This window comes from Eptesicus fuscus, chromosome 4 (assembly GCF_027574615.1).
Source record: "Eptesicus fuscus isolate TK198812 chromosome 4, DD_ASM_mEF_20220401, whole genome shotgun sequence".
Classification (NCBI taxonomy): domain Eukaryota; kingdom Metazoa; phylum Chordata; class Mammalia; order Chiroptera; family Vespertilionidae; genus Eptesicus; species Eptesicus fuscus.
The window spans coordinates 72,358,575-72,379,984 of record NC_072476.1 but is presented as its reverse complement, the minus strand read 5'-3'; the positions used below and the strand labels follow the sequence as shown (position 1 = coordinate 72,379,984).

The window sequence follows — 21,410 nt, the reverse complement described above, 5'->3', positions numbered from 1 at the left end:
GAAAAGCAATCTTTTTGAAGAATAGTTGAAACCTCAACATTAGAGACAGTGTTGAAAACTGAAGCCAAATAAAATACATGCAGTAACATTTTTAATAAATTTCTTTGGTGAAAGTATGTATATGCAAATGAGATTTCTACCTAATCCATACTAGTTTAAGAAAATCTGATTTTAAACAAATTTAAAAGCGAAGATTCTTCGACCTGAAAGTGGTAATTTCTCAGCACCACCTAGTGGTAATTTTTAATTAAACCAGAATATTTGCTGATCGTGAGATTTATATTAGTATTACAGTATTTAATGGAGAAGTAGAAAGTATAACTGGAAATAGTCCTAATACCTTTATTACCACAGGAGAAATGAACAATTTGGTTTAGTAAATTGTTTAGTTCATTTTACCAACAAACCTATGTTTTGTGGGAGTCTAAATACCTCATGGTAGATAAACATATTTTTTATATGTAGTAGATATTCCATAGCTAGTATTAAATGAATGACTGGTTAAACAAAGGAGATAATGTGAAAACAGTCATGTCAAGATCATTGAGCAGAGTTTTATTCCCTTTCCAAACTGAGATGAAATTACTAAAGTGGTCATTTAAAACGTAATAATTTGCCATTAGAAAGAATGCCATCCACTTAACTCCCTATGAAAGCAAACAGATAGGATTGTATTAATGGAGAAGCAAAGAATGAGAAGACCACAGCCCCCAGAAACCACTGAGGACGCAGCAGAGCTAGCAGCTGGCGTGGGGCTTGCTCCAAGCAGAGACAACAGGAAAAGGAGAGCCTCAAAGCCAGCACAATGGAGCTTAGACCAAAGCAGCAAGTGTAGATGCGGATGGCAGAGTCACATACCAGTACCCAAGAGAGCGGTGATGCCAGGAAGGCACAGGGATCCTCCATCTAAGAAGGCAAGATACTGGGCACCCTCCTGGCATCAGCCCCATGATCTCCCTAAGGGTGGCTTTTGTTGTGCGGACCTGTGATCAGCAGTGACAAATAGCAAATCTGAAAGTCCAAGATGAGCCCAAATCAGGAAATGCCAGACATTTGAGGGAAACCAACACTACGAAAGAGACATTAGATTCAGTGAACAGAATCAATACCCAAGGAACAAATGAAAATATTAAAATACGTGCAATAACCCTGGCTGGAGTGGCTCAGTGGGTTGCCAGTTCGATTCCCAGTCAGGGCATATACCTGGGTTGTGGGTTTGATCCCTGGTCGGGACATGTACAGAGGGCAACCAATAGATGTTTTTCTCTCACATTGATGTTTCTGTCTCTCTCTCTCTCCCGTCCCCTCTCTAAGCATGTCCTCAGGTGAGGATAAAAAATAACTAAATTAATAAATAAATGGTTAAAAATAATAAAATAAAATATGTGCAATTAGTGATTTGTTCAGTTTATACATTTGATTAATATTGAGCACTAATATACAGCAAAACCAAAGGTAAAGCTAAGAAAGGAAAAGTGGACAGATGAAATGAGAAAAAATTAATAGAATGTATAGTTATCTAAATTTGTGGTACATAATATGAAAATAAAAGCATGCATCTAAAATTCTAGATGATCTCAACATTACATAGGTGGGGGAGTAGAACTGGAAATATATTAACCTTTTGCACTCGGATGTCGAGTGTGACTCGACACGGTTAGCATCGGTAGCAGGAATTGAGAAAAAAGCAAGCGAGTGCAAAGGGTTAAAGGATAATAGATATTTATTAGCTTAGTCTTTTGTACAAGACTATAAGTTTAACATCTGTTAAAACTCTGTTTCGCAGAATGTTAAAGTAATACAATATATAACACATTATTTGAGGCCCTGGCTGGGTAGCTCAGTTGGTTAGAGCGTCATGCTGATAGGCCAAGGATGTGGGTTCAATCCTGGGTCAGGGCACATACAAGAATCAACCAATGGATGTATGAATGGATGGAACCAACAAATCTGTTTTTCTCTCTGTGTTTGTCTCTCAGATCAATATATTTTTTCAATAACACATTACAGTAGGTCCTTGGGTTACATCGGAGATCCATTCCTATGGCGCGACGTAACACGATTTTCGCTGTATGTCGGAACCCACCTACATTATTGCCTATATCACTCACATGGAGCACATACACAGCAGTAATAAAGTGAAACAGTAAAAAAAATTTAAAAGAAAGATAGCAATTACTGACCTTTACTTGTGGTAAATAAATAATAAAAAACATAAAGCACATATGTACATACACCAAAATGGTGGAAGTTTTTTTATTTTTATAAATAAATGGGAGATGGCAACGTAACCACGAAACAATGTACGTTGAGGCAGATGTAACCTGAGGATTGTCTGTACTTGAAATAATTTGTGTTAAAAGACATTTTTCCTATTGAATTATTTTTATAGTTTTCTTTGTAGATGAGTTCAGGTGTATTTTGAAATCCTATAAAATAAAAGGCTAATATGCAAATCGACCAAACGGCAGAACGACCAGTCTCTGTGATGCACACTGACCACCAGGGGGCAGATGCTCAATGCAGGAGCTGCCCCCTAATGGTCAGTGCACACCCATGGGGAGTGCCGCTCAGCCAGAAGCCGGGCTCACTGCTAGCAAGTGCAGCGGTGGTGGTGGAAGCCTCTCCTGCCTCTGTGGCAGCACTAAGGATGTCCGACTGCCACGGGGAGCGGGCCTAAGCTGGCAGTTGGACATCCCCTGAGGGCTCCCAGACTGTGAGAGGGCACAGGCTAGGCTGAGGGACCCCCCTCCCCTGAGTGCACAAATTTTGTGTACTGAGCCTCTAGTGTAGTTATAAAAAGGGAAGAGAAAGAATCAGGTACTGTGAAAGAAATTGTAGTGATACAATAATACATTTTTTATTGTTTATGGATCTATTTTCATAAGGTCTGTATGGCTTGATTTTATTTTCTTAGAATTCTTTTGCAGCTTTACCATTCCTACCTGTTTAAGTCTGTTGATTTTTTTTTTATTTCCTGTTACTAGAAAGGAACAAATAAAGAGGTTGACCAAGAGGTTGACCTTTCATTTGTTCTACATGATATGAATTCCCTTTTAACTGGAATATTTTCCCCATGTAATAATGAGTTGAGAAGTTCATAAAACATTATGGTTTTGAAACTTTCAGCATACAAGTTTTAATTATAGTGACTTGTTTAGCATCAACCTTGGGTAGTAAAGAATTTAGAGGCTGTGCAAATAGCTTCATATCCCTGATAATCTCTAAAGATCTAGAGTTTAAACTAAGGAATATATCCTGTCTTCCTAACTTTGAATTATGAATACATAATGCCTATTTTACATTGAAGAATGTTCAGAGTCTAATATGTTTTTCCTCTGTGGATAAGATACGAATATTATGTTGGAATTTAATATTCACATTACCATATGGTTAAAATGTCATTTGTTCTTTGTATTTTGGTTGTGGTTTTGAAGGAAAAGTGGGGAAACCAGAGAAAAGTAGATACCCCAAAAACAATCCTAAAAATTCATTAATTGGTATTTCCTGAAGAAATGGACATGGCCAATACATATGTGCATGAAAAAATGTTTACACTCGCAACTAATAACAGGAAATGGAGACTTAAATAATGGTTTATTACTTGTGTTTCTTATTCTGCCTATTCGTGGATGATAATCAGTTGACCCTATGGAAGTGCATGTACTACAGAAGACCAGTCTTTGGGATTTAAACTGGGGTCTGGTTCCAGTCCTACCAGGGACTTTGTGACCTCGGGGCTCAGTTTCCTCATCTATAAAAATGAATGGATTAGATGAGATAAACTCTTAGGTCTTTCTCAACTAAAAAAGCCTTTCAGACTTCAGCAATGTCTAACTCTAAGATTTATAATAATAAAGTTTCTGATAATTCTATGTCTTCTCTTTCAGTTTATACCTGTTCAAACTAGGAATAGCACCGCAGATCCAGGATTTGTTGGGCAAAGTGGACTTCACAGGTACTACTGTGTGTCTTCATAATTTTTTTACCATGTCTAAGGAAATGGGCTCATACTTTTTTTTTCATTGTGATAGTATTGACTTCCTTCTCTCCTCTATGTAGGGCAGGAAAGAAGCATTGTTTTGTACTCAACCAGGTGCCTTTTCCCCACATTTGGGAAATGAGAAGCTAAGGCTGGCTTCATCCTAAGGTTCTTATGTAGAAACGGCCCCACCTTCTTGATAAAGACATTTCTTTCTTTTTTTAAAAATGCACTTTTTTTTTTTATTTAATCAGAAGAATAAGCTCCACATATCTGGGAAGGGGTCTAGGATGAAAGCATTTCTTGATAGGAATATACTCGTTCCTGCCTCCATCTCTGTGGCTCGCTCTGATTTGTTGTTGTTCTTTTTCAGAGGAGGAAATCAGTAATATGAGAAAGGAACTCGAGAAATATGGAATACAGATGCCGTCTTTCAGCAAAATAGGGGGCATTCTGGCTAACGAACTGTCTGTGGATGAAGCTGCACGTAAGACTTCAAAACCTGGACCTGCCGTTGACCTCACACTGACCTATACTTTGTTGGTTTTGGTTACAAGAAACAGAATTTTTAGACGATACTTTAAACCCCTCTGAAAGCTTTTATTATTTGTATTGTAGGTGGTTAGTGTTAGCATATCAGAATATAGGTAATAAATTGATGTGGGACTTTAAACAGCCACTTGTGCAATGTGGGTAAAGAGGTTCTGGAGATACCATCATTCTTCAAAATACTTACTTTCTTTATCCTTAGCTTTTAGTGGTAGGGCGCATTGCTGCGTTGTCTTTTAGAGTTGCAAGTTAAGTTGCAGGCATCTCTTGGAATCAACCTGCTGCTATAAAAGTGTCCATGTCACCCTTCGAACCCCCAGGTGGTTGTCATAGCACTTGGTTCACTTTATTCATTCAGTGCAGGTTGAATAAATGATTGGGGATTAGGTAACAGATGCTGAGGCAGGACCGGAGACATGGGCAGGAGGAGAGGTTTTCAGAGGGGTGTCTGAGGCCTCTTTTTTGGTATGTTAACTGGGAGCCAAAGAAGAGAGAAAACCAACGGAAGTGTGTGCAGTGTCAGTGCAACTGTCCATGTTATCTTTTGCTGGTAAAAATCTCTCTTTTTTTTCTTCCCTCTTCTCAGTGCATGCTGCTGTTATAGCCATTAACGAAGCTATTGAAAAAGGAATAGCAGAGCAGACCATTATAACACTAAGAAACCCAAATGCAGTTTTAACTTTAGTGGATGAGAACCTTGCACAAGAATATCAGAAGGAACTCTGGGCAGCCAAAAAGGGAAAAGAAGAAAATGCAAAACTGAAGGTATTTAATTGGATTGTCAGTAATAAATATGGTTATGAGTAGCTAGTTTGAATAAAGGGGATATTTTTCATTCAACTGGCTGTGGTCTCTGTAGCCACAGGCAACTGGTTTGGGAGAAGTGTAAGGGTGAAAGAAGGTCTTGCACTGTGGAAGGAAATTGGGTTTCCTTGTGTGGTGAATATTGTAAGTTGCAAGGTTTTTAGGGCTATGCCATCAAGGTACTACTTCTCTGAAAGGTGTGAAAGTAGCAGCTAAAGCTCTTTCCTCGTTAGCACCACCCGCAGACCTTGTATTGGCTGAGTTACCTGTGGGCTTATTAGTAGAGGTTAATAGTTCAGTGTGGTGAAGTTTAGAGAGGATGTTTTGAGTCCACTCTCTTTGTATTTTCCCGATATTCGCCCTCAAACTGGAGGACGAGGTTTTCCTCCTGAGCAAGGCAGCCTCGCCTGCTCCTGTTCCTAACTCCGCACCCCACTTCCTGCCTGGCTTGTGTGACTGAAGTCTTTGTCTGCACTCAGCATCCACTTGCTCCCAACTCTCCTCTCCTTAGGCTCTTGCCATGTCAGCTTCAGCTCCATTGCCAAAACTGTGGCATGGTTCTCTGCATCAATGAGCGTCTCTTCCTCCACTTTCTAAGTGTGGGGATTGACATTGTTATTGAGTCACTCCTGTCTCTGTTCTCCCTCAAGCAAGCTCATCTGCTTGTTGAAGAAATCGCTCTCAGCTTCCTAACAGGCCCTCTGATGCCGCTCCGGATAGCTTCATCTCGGTCCCACCGGCCTTGCCGTTCATCACATCAGAAGGGCGTTCATCTCTACCCTGCCCTTCTCCACCTGTGCCCCTTGCTGACTTCCCTTTGGAAGGACTTCCACACGGCTTCGGAATGCTTTCTGTGTCCCCTGTGCCTTATCCATCGCTGCATTCTGTTGCCTTTTCTTGCCAGGCTTACATCTATCCACCTACCTCTAGTCTCGTCACTCTTGCCTCAGCCCTGCCCCGCCTGACCTGGCCTCAGGACTCCTGCAGCACCTTCCTCAGGGGTCTCCGTGCTTCCTATCACTCTCCAAGCCAACCCTTCTCAAAGCTAGAGGTTGCAAAATTAATCTTTAGCTATAGATCTGGTGTCATTTCACCGGAAACCTCCCCAATTCCCTACTGCCTACTGGGTTAAGTACAGGTCCTTTTCTTGTCCTGTAAAGGCCTCCAGGATATGCACTCTACCTCACTATGTTTTTGGCTGCCCCTGGACACCCCACCCCCCCATGCTGTAGGCAGCCCAACGTGCGAGGCTTCCCCACTTTTTTCACCAAACCCTGCTGACTACATCCTGCTCCCCATTCTGCCTTTAACATGACTCTGTCCCTACAGCACTTCCTCATTTGCTGTCTCTTTTTAAAATTTTCTTTCTAACTGAGCGTGTACCTCTCCTATAGAATTTATTCCATTGTACTATGTGTATTTATTATTTGTGTTCTTGATTTTATTAGACTGAATCAAATGAAATTGCCTATATTTAGCTAGTTTTGATATCCAAAAATGGCAATATCAAGGGGTCCAACACAATGTTTACATTAGAAAATTGGGCCTTTGCAGAAACTCACAGGGTCCGTTCATCTTTGTAGTCCTTGCTGGGCATTTCTAACCATAGCGCCCTGCACAAAGCAGGCACTCTTAAATGCTTCTATTGCGTTCAAATGGATGTTAGTGAATGGTTTTTATCGCTCCTTGCATTTCTGTTTTTGAATATCGAGCTTTGGAAACATTTAGCCTCAGGAATCAGTGAAGACTTTGTTTTGCAGAATAACTGTATTTCAGAAGAAGAAAGAGATGCGTATGAAGAACTGCTGACACAAGCAGAAATCCAAGGCAATATCAATAAAGTCAACAGTAAGTAATGGATTCTACAAAGGAAATGGATACTTCTATAAGATATGAATGTGCCTTGTCAGAGTCTCAGCAAAACTCTCAATTTGTACCCTTGTAAAACTGCCCTTACATGATGAAAAATCTGCTAAATGTCAATGTTGCTCTTAATTAAGGTGTATCATCTGACAGTTTCCTATGGAGCATTTTTTTTTTTTTTTTTTGGTGATCTGGTCCCCATTCCATGCAGAGTAGCTCAAGGTGTTTCATCGTAGGTACAGTGTATGTCATATTTTGAACCTATCCCTGATTGGTATAATACTGGTGGTTATTTAGTAAAATAGTGTGACTTAAAGACTCATTCCTTGCCCATGATTGTGATGGCATTCGATTGGAACTATAAAAGTATTATTGACAGCTCTACTCTTTATTACTTCCCAATTATTAGTCTACAGTTTGTAAGAATTCTTTTCTTATAGCTTGTGTAGCTTTTGTGCAAGTGAGTGAACTTGACAGACCAATGAAATTGCACAGTGACAGGTTTACATCCATGTCCCTGAGACTCTGGAGTTGTACAGTTCGTTCTTCTTGTTACTCGGTTCAGGTGAATGACTATAAAGAACAGAAAACACGGGTAACTAAAATAAGCATATGCAAGTTTAGATACATTAATCTCTTTATTAGTATTTTCCTCTTTCTAATAAAATTTATTTTTACTTGAAGCAGTAAGAAATTGTATTTGGCATTTATTTCCCGTAGGTTAACCTAAATAATCCATATATATTACAAAAATGAATACATGAAAGACCATTTACCCTACTTAATAAATCATGTGAAATGTCTGCCAAACTTAAATTTGGAGTATTTACTAATCACAACAGTCCTAAACCTTTTCCTTGATTTAACATCCTCTATGAGCTTTGGAGGTTCTTTATCGCTCTAAACACCTTCAAAACGATGCAGACATACCTGTTGACGTAACCCAGAAGTTTGCTCTTAAGTAGAGACTTCAAACAGTAGTTAAAGAGGCCCAGAGAACCCTGATATAAATATGTAGGAGTTAACAACTGAGTAGGTTTGAGAAGTTATCTCACACATACACTACTAAGAGCTCTAGAGGAACCTTTTTTAAGGGAATACCTTAACTCTTGGGGATGTGTATTTCTATTCTTTTATTCTTATTAAATATTGAGCATGTTGGTGATGATACATGAAGCACAATTTTAAGTTTCTCTTTCTGCTCTGTTTAAAAGCTGACATTATCATTATGCTTGACATAAGTGAATTACAGGAAGAAATTAATATTGCCAGTAAGACATCTGAGGTCCATAAGTTTAGTTCCCATAACCGTTCGCCATCCTTTATTTTGAAATGTTTATATCCACTAACATCGATTTATTTTTCATGTTAAATAAAATGCCTTATGTAAATGTTTTAATACTCCATGACAAATTTATACTTATTTTTCCCCATTTTTAAATAAAAGGCCTGAGATGATTTGTACTGATGTATAACCAGCTGGAATTATGAAGGATATTGCCATGTTTGGTGATTTTAAAGGTGCAGAACATAGTTATTCTGAAGTTTTTTTTATCTCTTCCCATCTGAAAATGTATAGTCCAGTAGAACTAAAAGTAGTCTTGAAAAAAACTCAAAAGCATGTTTTAGTCTGTGACATGACAATGAGACAATTATATCCTTTAAAATATGTACGTTTATAGCTACTTGACAAGCTTTTCCCCAACCATTGAGGTTATTATATTAAAATGTTAAGGTGTCCACATTCATAGCAGCCATAGTTCTGGCAAAAGTGACAGCTTTGATGGTAATGCCACCAGCCCTGTCGTCAGCTTTGTTTGAACTACAATTATTTAACTTTTGGGTTTGGCACGTGCATTCCATTCATTCCATGACCTATTCTGTTAAGGTCAGAGCTGGAAATTTTGTTAATGCACAGTGTAAAAGAGTGGTGAAGCTTACTTTATTTTCTTTTTAGGAGAAATTATGCATTAAGAGTGTTTTAAGGATGTGATTTTTCTGGTAATATTTTACCCTCCCGTTGTGTAAATTCATCTAATAGAGTTTTCAAGGGTGATGCAGGATCCCATCCAAAGTAATAAGAGTCACAGTGGAAAGGTCTCGGATAACTTTAACGGAGCAGGAGAAATCACAACCAACCACTGGCCTTCCTTTCTGGAATTCTTTCATTTGTCATAGTAATTTAAAAATAGAAACAAGTGTTTGGGTTCTTAGGATCCTTTAGAATAAGAGAACGTTTTCTGGGAGTGTGGCATGAAAGATTGCATTCGTTGTAAGTATTTCCTGCTTTTCAATGATGTCTTTTAGTTGAAAGGTTATTAAGGATAGCTCCTTGAAATGTAGTTAGAGAAGATAAATGGGTATCTATTAGGAAGAGTTAGAATAATCTTAGTCCTGTATTAGGAAGACAGACTAACCCTTGAAAAGCTCTAGAAATGTATGGGTCTGTGTTGTTTCTACTACCCCGGAGTCTTCTTTACCGGGCAAAACCCTGCTTGTTCTGTCTGGTTTGCTGTTCCTGGTGGCAGAGTTCACTACTCATTCAGCAATTCCATTTCTGTTTTCTGAAAACGATGCTGAATCTACTGTTTCAAGCACCCTCAGTTTGGTCACTAAAATTCAGGTCTTGTAATCTGAACATTGCAGCTGGTAGAGACATCACAAAGCTTACAATTCAGGCAGATCATGTCCACCAAGGCATTTCTGTGATCAGGGCCTTTTAATTTAGGTTAACTGATACTAGCATAGACTTATTCAATCATGGATTTTGATTGTAATATTAAAAAAAAAATACCTGAATTATTTTTTCTTAAGAATCACAATTCAGCTCAGCCAGAGTGGCTCAGCTGGTTGAGTATCATCTTGTGCACCGAAAGGTTGTTGGTTCAATTCCTGGTCAGGGCACATACCTGTGTTACAGGTTGGGGCATGTACAGAAGGCAACTGACCAATGTTTCTCTCTCTCTCTCTCTCTCTCCTCTCTCTCTCTCTCTCTCTCTCTCTCTTCCTCTTCCCCTCTTTTCCTCTCTCTAAGCCTTGGGTGAGGCTTTAAAAATGAAGAACCATAATTCATAGAACATGCAGTTGAGGGAGAAGAGGCTGTTCTGAGAACTAATACCATCAGTCTCAAGCAGCAGTGTGTCCGAGTGCTGACTGCGGGTTTTCCATGGTTCTGACTCAGAGGAAGCAATAGGGCAAGGCTTCCCATAGCTCCAGTCTCCCCAGGGAGGCTGAACACATAAGGAGCATTAAAGAGCAATGCCTGCAGGTTCTGTGTGGCCCAGCTCCAAATACTGTGTGGATTCCCAAGGTGCAAAATCCTCAGGGACCAGCACCATGTGAAGGCTTCATGGAAGAGGTGCGCCCACAAAGGAAGACTTTTGTAAGGAAGTCATGCTAGGCAGGAATGCCCTCTAACTCCAGCTCCATCTGTGCTGACGTTCTCTTAGGTCCTACCTCCAAGAATTAGACCAACTTCCAGCCACTCAGCTACCATTTCCAAGGTTTTGCTTGTCCTCCCTCCAACTGCAGCTTCTCTGAGTTCCTGGACAGTGACTCCTTAGGTTCTAATCCTTGGACGCTGGGCTGGATGGGTCAGGCCACAGTGGGAAAGTGGGCATTCTGACGCATGTGACTCGCACCCTCAGGGCTGGCTGCAGTGGACCACATCAATGCTGTCATCCGGGAAGGCGACCCCGAGAGCACGCTGCTCGCGCTGGAGAGACCGGAGGCCCAGCTGCCTGCTGTTTATCCCTTTGCAGCTGCGATGTATCAGAACGAACTTTTCAACCTTCAGAAACAGAACGCCATGGTGAGTCAGAGGAGGCTGCAAGTTACGGAGATGTTCAGGATGAGTCCAAGCCACGAGGAAGGCTGTTTAGGAGGTGAACAGGGGTGTAGAGTCTTCAACTTGTTCCAGTCTCCGTCTTGTAGGCCTCCCTGTTCCAGTTCCATGGCTGCCTTCTCCTTTAACCTGCTTTTCATCCACGTCACGAATCTCAGACCATAGTTTGGAAGTGCAGACAGAGCTCTACACAAATACCCATTGAAAACGGGTGTTTCTTATTCGCTGTGATTTTTTAAAGTTGTTTGGATCATTTTTAAACTATACTGCATTTTTAAATGTTTTTTTTTTAATATTTATCTTTATTGTTGAAAGTATTACAGATGTCCCCTTAGTTTCTTTGGTGGTGGTGGTGTTTTTCCCATTGACCCCCTCTACCCTGCACCTGCCCCTCCCAGGCCTTCACCACATTATTGTCTGTGTCCATGGGCTGTGCATATCTATAATAATAAAAGCATAATATGCAAATCGACCGAACGACCGAACAGCAGAACGACTATTCGGACAACCACGCTATGACACGCAATGGCATCAGGCCAGCCAAGGCGGATGCGATGTGATTGGTCGGGGGCCGGGGGGGCCCCGCGATCGCTCCACAGAGGGAGGCCCAGGCCACCCTCTGCCTGGTGATTGATTGGAGCCCCTGCCAGGTGGGCAGGGCCTCCCTGTGCGGGGCGATCAATCTGGGGACCCCACGATCAATCACCCCACAGAGGAAGGCCCAGGCCAACCAAGAGATGACACCCCATGCCTGTCGCCTACTGAGGGTGGCGACCGGTGGCGGGGGAGAAGGGGCAGCGCCTCACAGATGGCAAGCAGTGGCAGCGGCAGGGGTGGGGCCAGCTGCCGGCAGCTGGGGAAGGAAAGCCCTGATAGGCCCTGATCACTGGCTAGGCCTAGGGACCCTACCCAAGGGGTCCCGGATTGTGAGAGGGTGCAGGCTGGGCTGAGGGATCACCCCCCCCCCCACTGTGCATGAATTTTGTGCACCAGGCCTCTAGTATGCATATAAGTTCCCCGGTTTATCAATCCCTACATCCCTCCCTCACCTTCCCTATGAAATTCATCAATCTGTTCCATGCTTCTATGTCTCTGAAATGTTATGTGTGTTTTTTTTAATAGAAAAATAAGCTCTAAATCAGCATTTCTAGAAATCTACAATCAGAACATTAGCACCATGGCTTTAATTTTTGTAAATTTATGTTCCTTATGATGTGAATAGTATTAAACAGTAATGTTCACATAAGGTTAGAGTAATTAAGAGCATGTGTACTACAAATTCAGCCATACAATGGAACAGAATGAAAAGGACTGGAACAGAGCCAAGAATTTAATATATGAGAGAGCTAGTATTTTAAAAGGTGGGAAAGGAATGAAACCCTTAACAAATATTTCACCATTTAGAAAAGAAAACATTACCTCACTACCCATATCAGAATAAATTTTCAATATAAAAGGTTAAATGTAAAAAAATTTATTTTAAATTAAAATTCTAAGGAAACATAAAAGGACATTGGCTCTTAAAAGTTAGAAACAGTACTGACCTGCCAAAAAAAATGTGGGAGGGGGGCAAAAGCATAAAAAGGCAATTCACAAAATATCTAATATTCATAATGACAAACACAAAAAAGAAATGTTCAAACTCAACCAGAAGTAACTAAATGTAAATTAAATCAAAATACAGTTATTTTTAGAAATCAGATTGGTAGAGAGTGGAGAGGCCTAACCTAGTGTAGGCACAGGTGTGGGGCAGCAGGCCCCTCCTACACAGCTGATGGGAGCATGAGTGGTGCAGCCTTCTGCAGGGTGATCTGAATGGTGTGTATCGAAGGCTCTTTCCCATTTTCCTGACAATTACATTCCTAGGAAAAGAATGTGAATCAAAAGTTTGTAGCCACGAGGCTGTTTCACAGCATTGTCTCTAATATTGAAAAGCAGGGAACAATTTACATGTTTAATATTAAGTGGAAAAATTAGATTAAAATATATCTTGGGTTTTGTTTTTTTTTTGTAATTAGAAAAATAATAAGTTGGTTTCAAAACACTTCTGTAGCCCTGGCTGGTGTTACTCAACGGTTAGCGTGTTGGCCTGTGCACTGAAGGGTCAAGGGTTCAATTCCTGGTCAAGGGCACGTATCTGGGTTGCAGGTTTGATCCCCGGCCCCAGTCAGGGTATGTGCGGGAGACAACCAATTGGCTCTCACATCGATGTTTCTCTCTCTTTCTCTTTCTCTCTCTTTCTCTCCCCCACCCCCCGCCTCATCTCCTCCCTCCCTCCCTTTCCCTCTCTCTTAAAAAAATAAAATCAATGGAAAAAATATCCTCGCATGAGGATTAACAAAATAACCTCAACAAAAACACCTCTGTAAATGTTTGCATGAATTAAAAATAAATAGAAGAGCATATACTAAAATAATAGAAGAGCATATACTATAGGACTTGTTTTCTTATTCTTTCTTATTAAGACTTCCTATGTTTTCTAAATAGAAAGATTCTATTTTTTTTTAATATAAATTTTTTAAAATATATTTTTTGTTGATTTCTGAGAGAGGAAGGGAAAGAGAGAGATAGAAACATCAATGATGAGAGAGAATCATTGATCAGCTGCCTCCTGCACGCCCCCTACTGGGATCAAGCCTAAAACCTGGGCATGTGCCCTGACCAGAATCAAGCCATGACCTCCTGGTTCATAGGTCAATGTTCAACCATTGAGCCACACCAGCTGGGCGAAAGATGCTACTTTATAATAAAAGAAAAATAGGTTATTTCCTCAAATTGCATTAATATTTCCTCCCACTTCTCTAGCTTTGAAGCCCAAGGCTACTGGAACTCTACCACCGTCATTCATCCCCATTTGGTCAATAGTCAACTAATGACTATTTCTTTATCTTTCCTTATCATTTTCGTTGTGTACCACTTTAGACTTTTGTGGATAGTTCACTTGAAAGGGTAAAAGAGGTGAATCTCAAATGATTCTATTCTACCCTTTACTTATAATTTTATACTTTCCCTATGTGTTAAACTTGTAGTTAATATCAGATATTTGGATAAAATTTAGTTACATGTTCCCTATAATAACCTCTTCTTCCCATTTGCTTTGGAAGGGAAAATTATGCTTTGTTACTCTAAAATCATTTTGCTGCAAGATTTCTGTGGATATTCAGAAATCTAATATAAATATTACATACATATCCTAGAGGTAAAGATATATATCAGATTTTTTTTATTAATTCATTTTCATGCTCCCTTTGTGTTCCTTCAATATATGGAAGAAATAACCTTCAGGAAGTTAGGCCAAGTTAGTATAAAATGGTTAAATGGAAGAGAAAATTGAAGAGGAAAAGTGTTCTGAAATCTAAGATGTACTTTCTTAAATAAGCAAAATTCATATTTATAAATCTGGAGATTCTTATTTATTTTGCCAAAAGATAAACCTCACATTTCTTTAAACATCTAGACCTTATAGTACATTTTAAAATTTTTACCTAATTATAAATATGGGCTAACTTTTTGAAACTAGAATCAATATTCTTACCTTAAATATTTTTATTTCGTTTTCTGTGGCTATAACTTTTAGGTGAAATTCTATCCTCTTTTCCTTACCCTTAATTCAAATTGAAAATCATTAGTTATCCTAAAATCTTACCTCACGCTCTCAGTGACAACATTATCTAATGCTTGGCTTAATTATTTGGTGAGACTGAGCCTGTGAGCAGCCAATAGAGCTGGGAGTAGGAATCAGCTATGGAAATCCAGATGTTTTTGGAATCATAAATGTTGGTTGTAATGAACTCAGTTGCCAAAACCACCTAAGAAAATCCCAGAAGCCAATTTACTTATTCTTTATTTATTTTATTTTTTTAAAAATATATCTTATTGATTTTTTACAGAGAAGAAGGGAGAGGGATAGAGAGTTAGAAACATGGATCAGCTGCCTCCTGCACACTCCCCACTGGGGATGTGCCCGCAACCAAGGTATATCCCCTTGACCGGAATCGAACCTGGGACCCTTGAGTCCGCAGGCCGACGCTCTATCCACTGAGCCAAACCGGTTAGGGCCAATTTACTTATTCTTTAAAGTCAATGAAGAGTAGATGACCAATGAGCTCTTTTTCTCCTGGGTTGTCAAATCTTTGACTTTTCATCATTTTTTGAAATGTGCATTCTAAACCCTCTACACCCCCATCACATCCACAAGGTGTGTGAGCTTCCTGCCATGTGTTTCCCCACAGAACTACTTGTCCCACGAGGAGCTCCTGATTGCAGTGGAGATGCTGTCTGCTGTTGCTTTACTAAACCAGGCCTTGGACAGCAAGGACCTTGTATCTGTGCAGAGTCAACTTAGAAGCCCAGCAATAGGCTTCAACAATCTGGACGAGACGTATGTTGAACGGTAAGATGTTTTCCGAAACACTTCACAACGCAGAAATGTATGTTTGGCAGATCTCACAAGTAAAGGGTTTGTTACTTATTGAAGAAATCCATAGAGCCATGCTCATTTTCTTGAAAGTTAGTCGACTTTGTTTTAAGAGTGTAATATTATAGTTCCGTCTGTACATTATTTCTTTTAGTGAAGCAGAGGTCTAAAAATGGTCATCCTATGGCAATTGCTGACCGACTTTGTCATTAGCAAAGATTATTTGATAGGCTAAAAATGCAAGAAATGTTGAAAACATGCCTTCCTTTGGGCTTCTTTGGGAAACGACAAGATGTAGAAAAGTGGGAAGGAACCTTAATAATCATCTGGTTCAATTCTCTTTATGTTACTGACGAGGAAACCGAATCTGGATTTATCAACCCAAAATTTGGCAATTGGGCTCCTAACCTCATTTTTCTGGTGGTTAAACAAAAGGAATGCTGAGACCACAGGGGACCATAGCAGTTTAGTATTTTTCATTTCATGTTCCTTAAATATGGTACTAGATAATACAATTGATAGTATTATAAACACTAGAGCAAATCCAGAGAGAAAATTAAGGGGCTGGAATAAGGAGCCCAATGAAAGATTCAGGCAGACAAAAGCCCAAATAAAAAAACCGAGTGATTTTCCATCCTTGTGACCACCAGGGGGAGATGTCTGCTTAGATCTTGACAAAACTCTTAAGCTATTGTTTCTGGAACTGCTCAAATAGAAAGGTTGAGTAATTCTCCTAAAGTTGAGTCAATATAGTTGTACAAGGAAAAAAAAAAAACTTAACTTGGGTGTTTGACCACTTGTCTATGTAGAGAAGGGCCTAAAAGTAGGAGGACACTGGATTTTCCTTGTTTTTAGTCTTTTTGGAGAAACTGATGCTCTTACACTGCATAAATTTGGCCACCTGGTTCATTATGCCTCAGAGTCTCTTTCCAAGGTAATTTATTTCTACTATTTCTACTGTTTCTGTTAATGACCCAATATCTCCTCCAAGCTTAGAAACCCTAAGTTCAACTTGAGTTTTCCCCTGCCCTCTGCCAGGCAGCCTCCTGCTGTAAACAGCCCACTCACTTCTCCCTGTCAGTATCCAATCTGTGTGCAATACCTCTGCAAAGTGTCTCCATTTCCCACAACCACCTCATTTTCACTTTTGCTTCTCTATATAATAACCTCCAGATAGGTATTCCTAGATCTTTTCTGCCCTCATTCTTACCTAACCAGGCTTTGCTCTGCTCTCTCTTACTAGTATACGTCCATGAATATTTCCAGGCTTCTCCCCACCCCCGCTAATGTCATATCATACCTTCTGAGAATTAGCACCATGTGGAGAGGAACACAATCTTGGAACCAAAAAATGTAATTTTGATTCTTCCTAGTGAAAAACTTACTTGGAGTTTTTGTTGTCTTATCCACTAGACTGGAAGCTCCTTGAAGTATAAAGGCTGCATCTTGTTCATTTTAATATCCCTGTGATGCCTGCAACATATTTTATATATGGCGTGTGCTTAATGAACATTTGCTGAACTAAATTGGAATTTTAAACTCAAAACTTCCCAAGTCTGTTAGAAATATAATGTTACTAGTTGGCTCATGGAAGATGGTGAAGAGAGTTCTGAGAGAGGTGGGGGGAAAGACATGGACCTTTTGGGTAAACCACAGAGCACTTTCCAGAGCTCATGCCTTTAATACTCAGGTGGAAAAGCCTGCGGAGCTATGTCTTACCCCTAAAATCTGTTCCCTTTGACTAGTGTTGGTTCGTTGCTAAAGAAATGATGGTGGTTGCGTTTTTTTTTCTGTGTTTATCCTCATTTTATTCCCACTGGACTATCATTCAGATATGAAGCATGTGAAATACCCACCAGGATTCTGCACTCTTTTTTAGAAGGATGCTAACCAGCGGGGGTTGCCATTTATCCATATTTTTATTATGGTCAGTATTATATGTTACTAGTGACACAGAGTATCTTCGTAGGCTTATAATTCTTGGTAAGGGGAAAATCTCACACGTGACAGTTAATTAGTTTCAGGCCTGCATCTGGTGATGTCTCATTCGGCGACAGATAATGAATCATCACCACTACTTCCTATTTTCAATGATGTTTTTCTCTCTCAAGCTACTCCGTGGAAGACACCTCAGTGTCATCTAGAGCAGTGGTAGCCAACCGGTGGTCCATGGACTACTGGTGGTCCGTGAGGTCCAAAAGGTTGGCGACCGCTGATCTAGAGGCATGAAAAACTTCAAGAAAATTTGTCACAACAAGCAAACAGTTCTAGGCTTAATGCAGTGTTAATTCTTTAACCTCTGTTAGGAAATCTGCAGGTGCTATTCAGAAGTCAAGCTGCATAGTAAATCAGTAGGCACACAGAGGATTGGTCTTACTGCTCTGGAGTAATGCAGAAGCCAATTAAACTATCGAATGTCTTTACTTTGGGCTAGACTGGCTCACGTTAGCCTATGGATCTAACACTGGTTCTGTAAATTTTAAATAGGAAAATAGATTATTGAGAAATGAAAGTTCCTTAGTAATAGATCAAGATGGGTGTCTTTTCCTCTAAAATTTCTCCAGACAAGAAAAATAACTGGAGCGATTGGCCAAACTCTATTTTCCAGAGGGCTCTGCTGAGTGAGGAGGGTCAGGGGCCAGGACTGAGGTGTGAGAGTGCCGTGGCAGGGAGGGGACATGAGGGTTTTGAGTGGCTGCTCTGAAGCCTTAGGAGCAATGGACGGGTGAGGAGGAACTTTAAGATATTCTGGTTCAGCTCATGCACCACCTCTTCAAGAAAACATACAGCGAAGACGTGTGTCATTTAGCAAGGTTTTCTGGAACTACATTTGCATTTTATTTGATTCCTCAATAGGCATATTAGATCTCAGGGTGACCCAGCTATGTTAGGGTTACAGTAGAAAGGACTCTTACAGCTCACATTGTGGGAGGAACAAGAGTAGTAAAAAGAACCTTGATGGAAGGGTTGAGGGCCATGGCCATTCAGAGCCAAGATGTGCAAAAGGGAGAAAAATTAGTAATTAGACAAAAAGCAAAATCACAGGCTTGAGGATGTCTAAGTTATTTTTGTTTTGTTTTGCTTGAGTTAGGTACGAAGCTGGGTTTTGAGGAACTTTCATTCAACAGCATTTGTCCATGAAGTATTTCTAAGAAAAAGAACACCATTAGTTTACGTGAGCTTGTTGTGTGTTGACAAAGCTGCACTCCACAGTTTTAGTTGTCTTTCTACTCTTTCTTTGTCTCACCTCATAACAAACACCTTTAGCCCCTCGTGTCAAATTTAAGAGGCATAACTTGAACAAAGAATGAATGTCTCTCTGTTATTAGTGTCATGATCGTTCTCTCTTCCGCAGTTATGCCGATGAACTACTCTCCTTCAAACTGGACGTTTTGTCCCAAGGGCAAGAGAACTTAAGCTGGAATGAAATTCAGAATTGTATTGATATGGTTAATATTCAAATTCAAGAAGAAAATGACAGTAAGTACAGAATACTTTTTTCTCTAGTATAGTGGGAGAATAAGGTGTCCCGATAACTTGTCTAGATTAGGGCTACTAATTTTGTTCATGGAGCCCTATGAAAGCACACTCCTCTAACATGTATGTATGTATGTATGTATTTATATGTAAATTGTATGCTTGTACTACTGTACCAACATATTATAACATTACAAAAATACATAAAAAGACCTGAAAGGACAGACTAAAAATACATATGAGTGGGGTGTGAAGAGAGCAGAGCGCCTGAAGAATGGCTCCTCTGTGTATAACACATCCAACAGCAACTTGGGCTTACTCCTCATGGGTGGCAGGATGCTATGACCTTCCTGTGACATTACGCCCTATACATGAAAAAAACAACCAACATACATAGAGGTCCTAATAACTTTTATTTATTGGTACTTCAGAGTTGACTACTCTACATAACTCAGTTTTTTAGGCACTCAGCTTTATTTTGACTTTTCATTTGGACATTTTCCTGAAATATGACACATGTTCCTGCCCTAGGAAGAAATTGGAACATAATCTAACTGTCACCTTATAATCAGAAGTCATGGTGATTTGTTTTGTTTCTAGAAGTTGAGAACTATGAGCATGAAAGTGGGCAATCCCAAGAGGATATGCCCTGAAACGTGCTTTCTTGAGTGTCAGCTGCTTCCTTATCATTTGCCTTTTGCATATAAAAACAGGAATGAGGAGCTGTGTAACTTTAGCAATCAGTTATTCACTAATTTCTGTAGCAGGAATTACCAAATTCAAGCTTTAAGCAGTTTTTTTCTATCATAAAAACCAACAGCCCTCGCTGATGTGGCTCAATTGATTGAGCATCGCCCTGTACACCAAAAGGTTGCTGGTTCGATTCCCCATCCGGGCACATGCCCAGTTTGGGGCTTGATCCCTGGTAGGGGGTGTGCAGGAAGCAGCCAATCCATGTTTCACTCTCACATGGATGTTTCTGTCTCTCCCTCTCCATTCCTCTATGAAATTAATAAAAAAATATTTTTAAAACAAACAAAACAAAGCCCTGGTGTTTGTGTCCTGTTACAAAGCTCAGTGCCCCAGCCCTCTGCCTTTCAGCCTTCCTCCTTGATCCCCAGCTACAGCACTTGGGGTCTCCTGCAGCAATGGTTTGAGTGCTTTGGCTAATGCACTCATTTGGGTAGGATGGACTCTCTTTGGGTAGGCAAAATAAAGAATCAAGTCTCATCTTTGTTTTCTAGCTTTTTCCTGATTTTTTTTTTCGCTCTTAAATTTTTTTTTTTAATTTATTAGGGTAACTGGTTAATTAATTATAAAAGTTTCAAGTGTACAATTCTATAATACATTATCTGCATATTGTATTATATGTTCACTACCCAAACTCAAGGCTCCTCCCCTTACCATTTATCCCCCTTTTACCCTCTTCTACTTCCCCTCACCCCCCTTTCCCTCTGGTAATCACCACACTGTTGTCTGCATCTATGAGGTGTTTTTGGGGTGTTTTGGGTTTGTTTGTTTGTTTGTTTGTTTGTTTTGCTTATTCCCTTCACCTTTTCACCCAGTCCCCTAACCCCCTCCCCTCTGACAGCTGTCACTCAGTTCTTTGTATCTATGAGTCTGTTTTGTTTTGTTTATTTATTTTTATTTATTAAATTCCACACATAAGTGAGATCATATGGTATTTGTCTTTCTCTGACCTATTTCACTTAATGTAATACTCTCCAGGTCCATCCATGCTATCATAAAAGGTAAGATTTCCTTCTTTTGTACAGCTGAATAGTATTCCATAACTTTTCCCCAATTCTTTCTGACAATACCTGAAGTCCAGTTCTGCTTTGGTGATTGTGGTGTGTGTTGCTTATGCAAGGGAAGGTGTGTGAGTTCTCAGTGCTGAACAATTGTCGTTTTACTCTCATTCTGGACTTTGATTTTACAAAGGGGAGGGAATGCCATTTTTGTCCCAGAATATCTTAAGAGCCTTTGCTTTTATCAGGAAAAGGGGGAAAAGGTAACGTGTATAACTTAAAAAGAGAGGGGCCTTTTGTAGGTGGTTATCATTCTTAAAGAAAAATCTCTTTGGATTGGTGTGGCATTTATCTAGTTAAACTGGAGCACTGTCATTCTCCACGAGATATGCCACATGGCCACTCCCATATTTCTTCTAAACATCTTGTCATGAAGGGCACATGCCATAACCAGCAGAGTTACTTCAGATATTCTATATCATATTTCCTTCCTAGGATTTGGAGAGTTTAATACAGAACATTTCATTTCTTTCTTTTGGCTTGTTCTGTTATTCTGCCAAAATGAGGTATTTTTTAAAGTTCTTTTAAGTTTTGAGCTTGATAGCATATATTTAGGTGATTGCTTAAAAAACTAAATTTTAAAAATACACCATTGTGTATTCCATGGCAGGAATTACACAGTATAGTAATTAAATCATCTGAAAACGCTGAGAATTTTTCATGGAC

The 21,410-nt window shown here is 39.8% G+C and overlaps 1 protein-coding gene and 1 non-coding gene across 2 annotated transcripts in view; both read left to right on the top strand.

Moving 5' to 3' along the window:
• IQGAP2 (IQ motif containing GTPase activating protein 2) overlaps positions 1–21,410 on the top strand; it is a 221,467-nt gene that overhangs the window by 111,478 nt on the left and 88,579 nt on the right. Inside the window, exons 5-11 of the mRNA XM_054715155.1 lie at positions 3,891–3,958; positions 4,356–4,469; positions 5,118–5,296; positions 7,096–7,183; positions 10,846–11,009; positions 15,275–15,435; positions 18,815–18,939. Coding sequence (XP_054571130.1) covers positions 3,891–3,958; positions 4,356–4,469; positions 5,118–5,296; positions 7,096–7,183; positions 10,846–11,009; positions 15,275–15,435; positions 18,815–18,939 — 899 coding nt within the window. The remainder of the gene's footprint in view (positions 1–3,890; positions 3,959–4,355; positions 4,470–5,117; positions 5,297–7,095; positions 7,184–10,845; positions 11,010–15,274; positions 15,436–18,814; positions 18,940–21,410) is intronic.
• Positions 19,181–19,309, top strand: LOC114230220 (small nucleolar RNA SNORA11). The gene has a single exon (XR_003616075.2). It is a non-coding gene; the product is annotated as a small nucleolar RNA SNORA11 (small nucleolar RNA).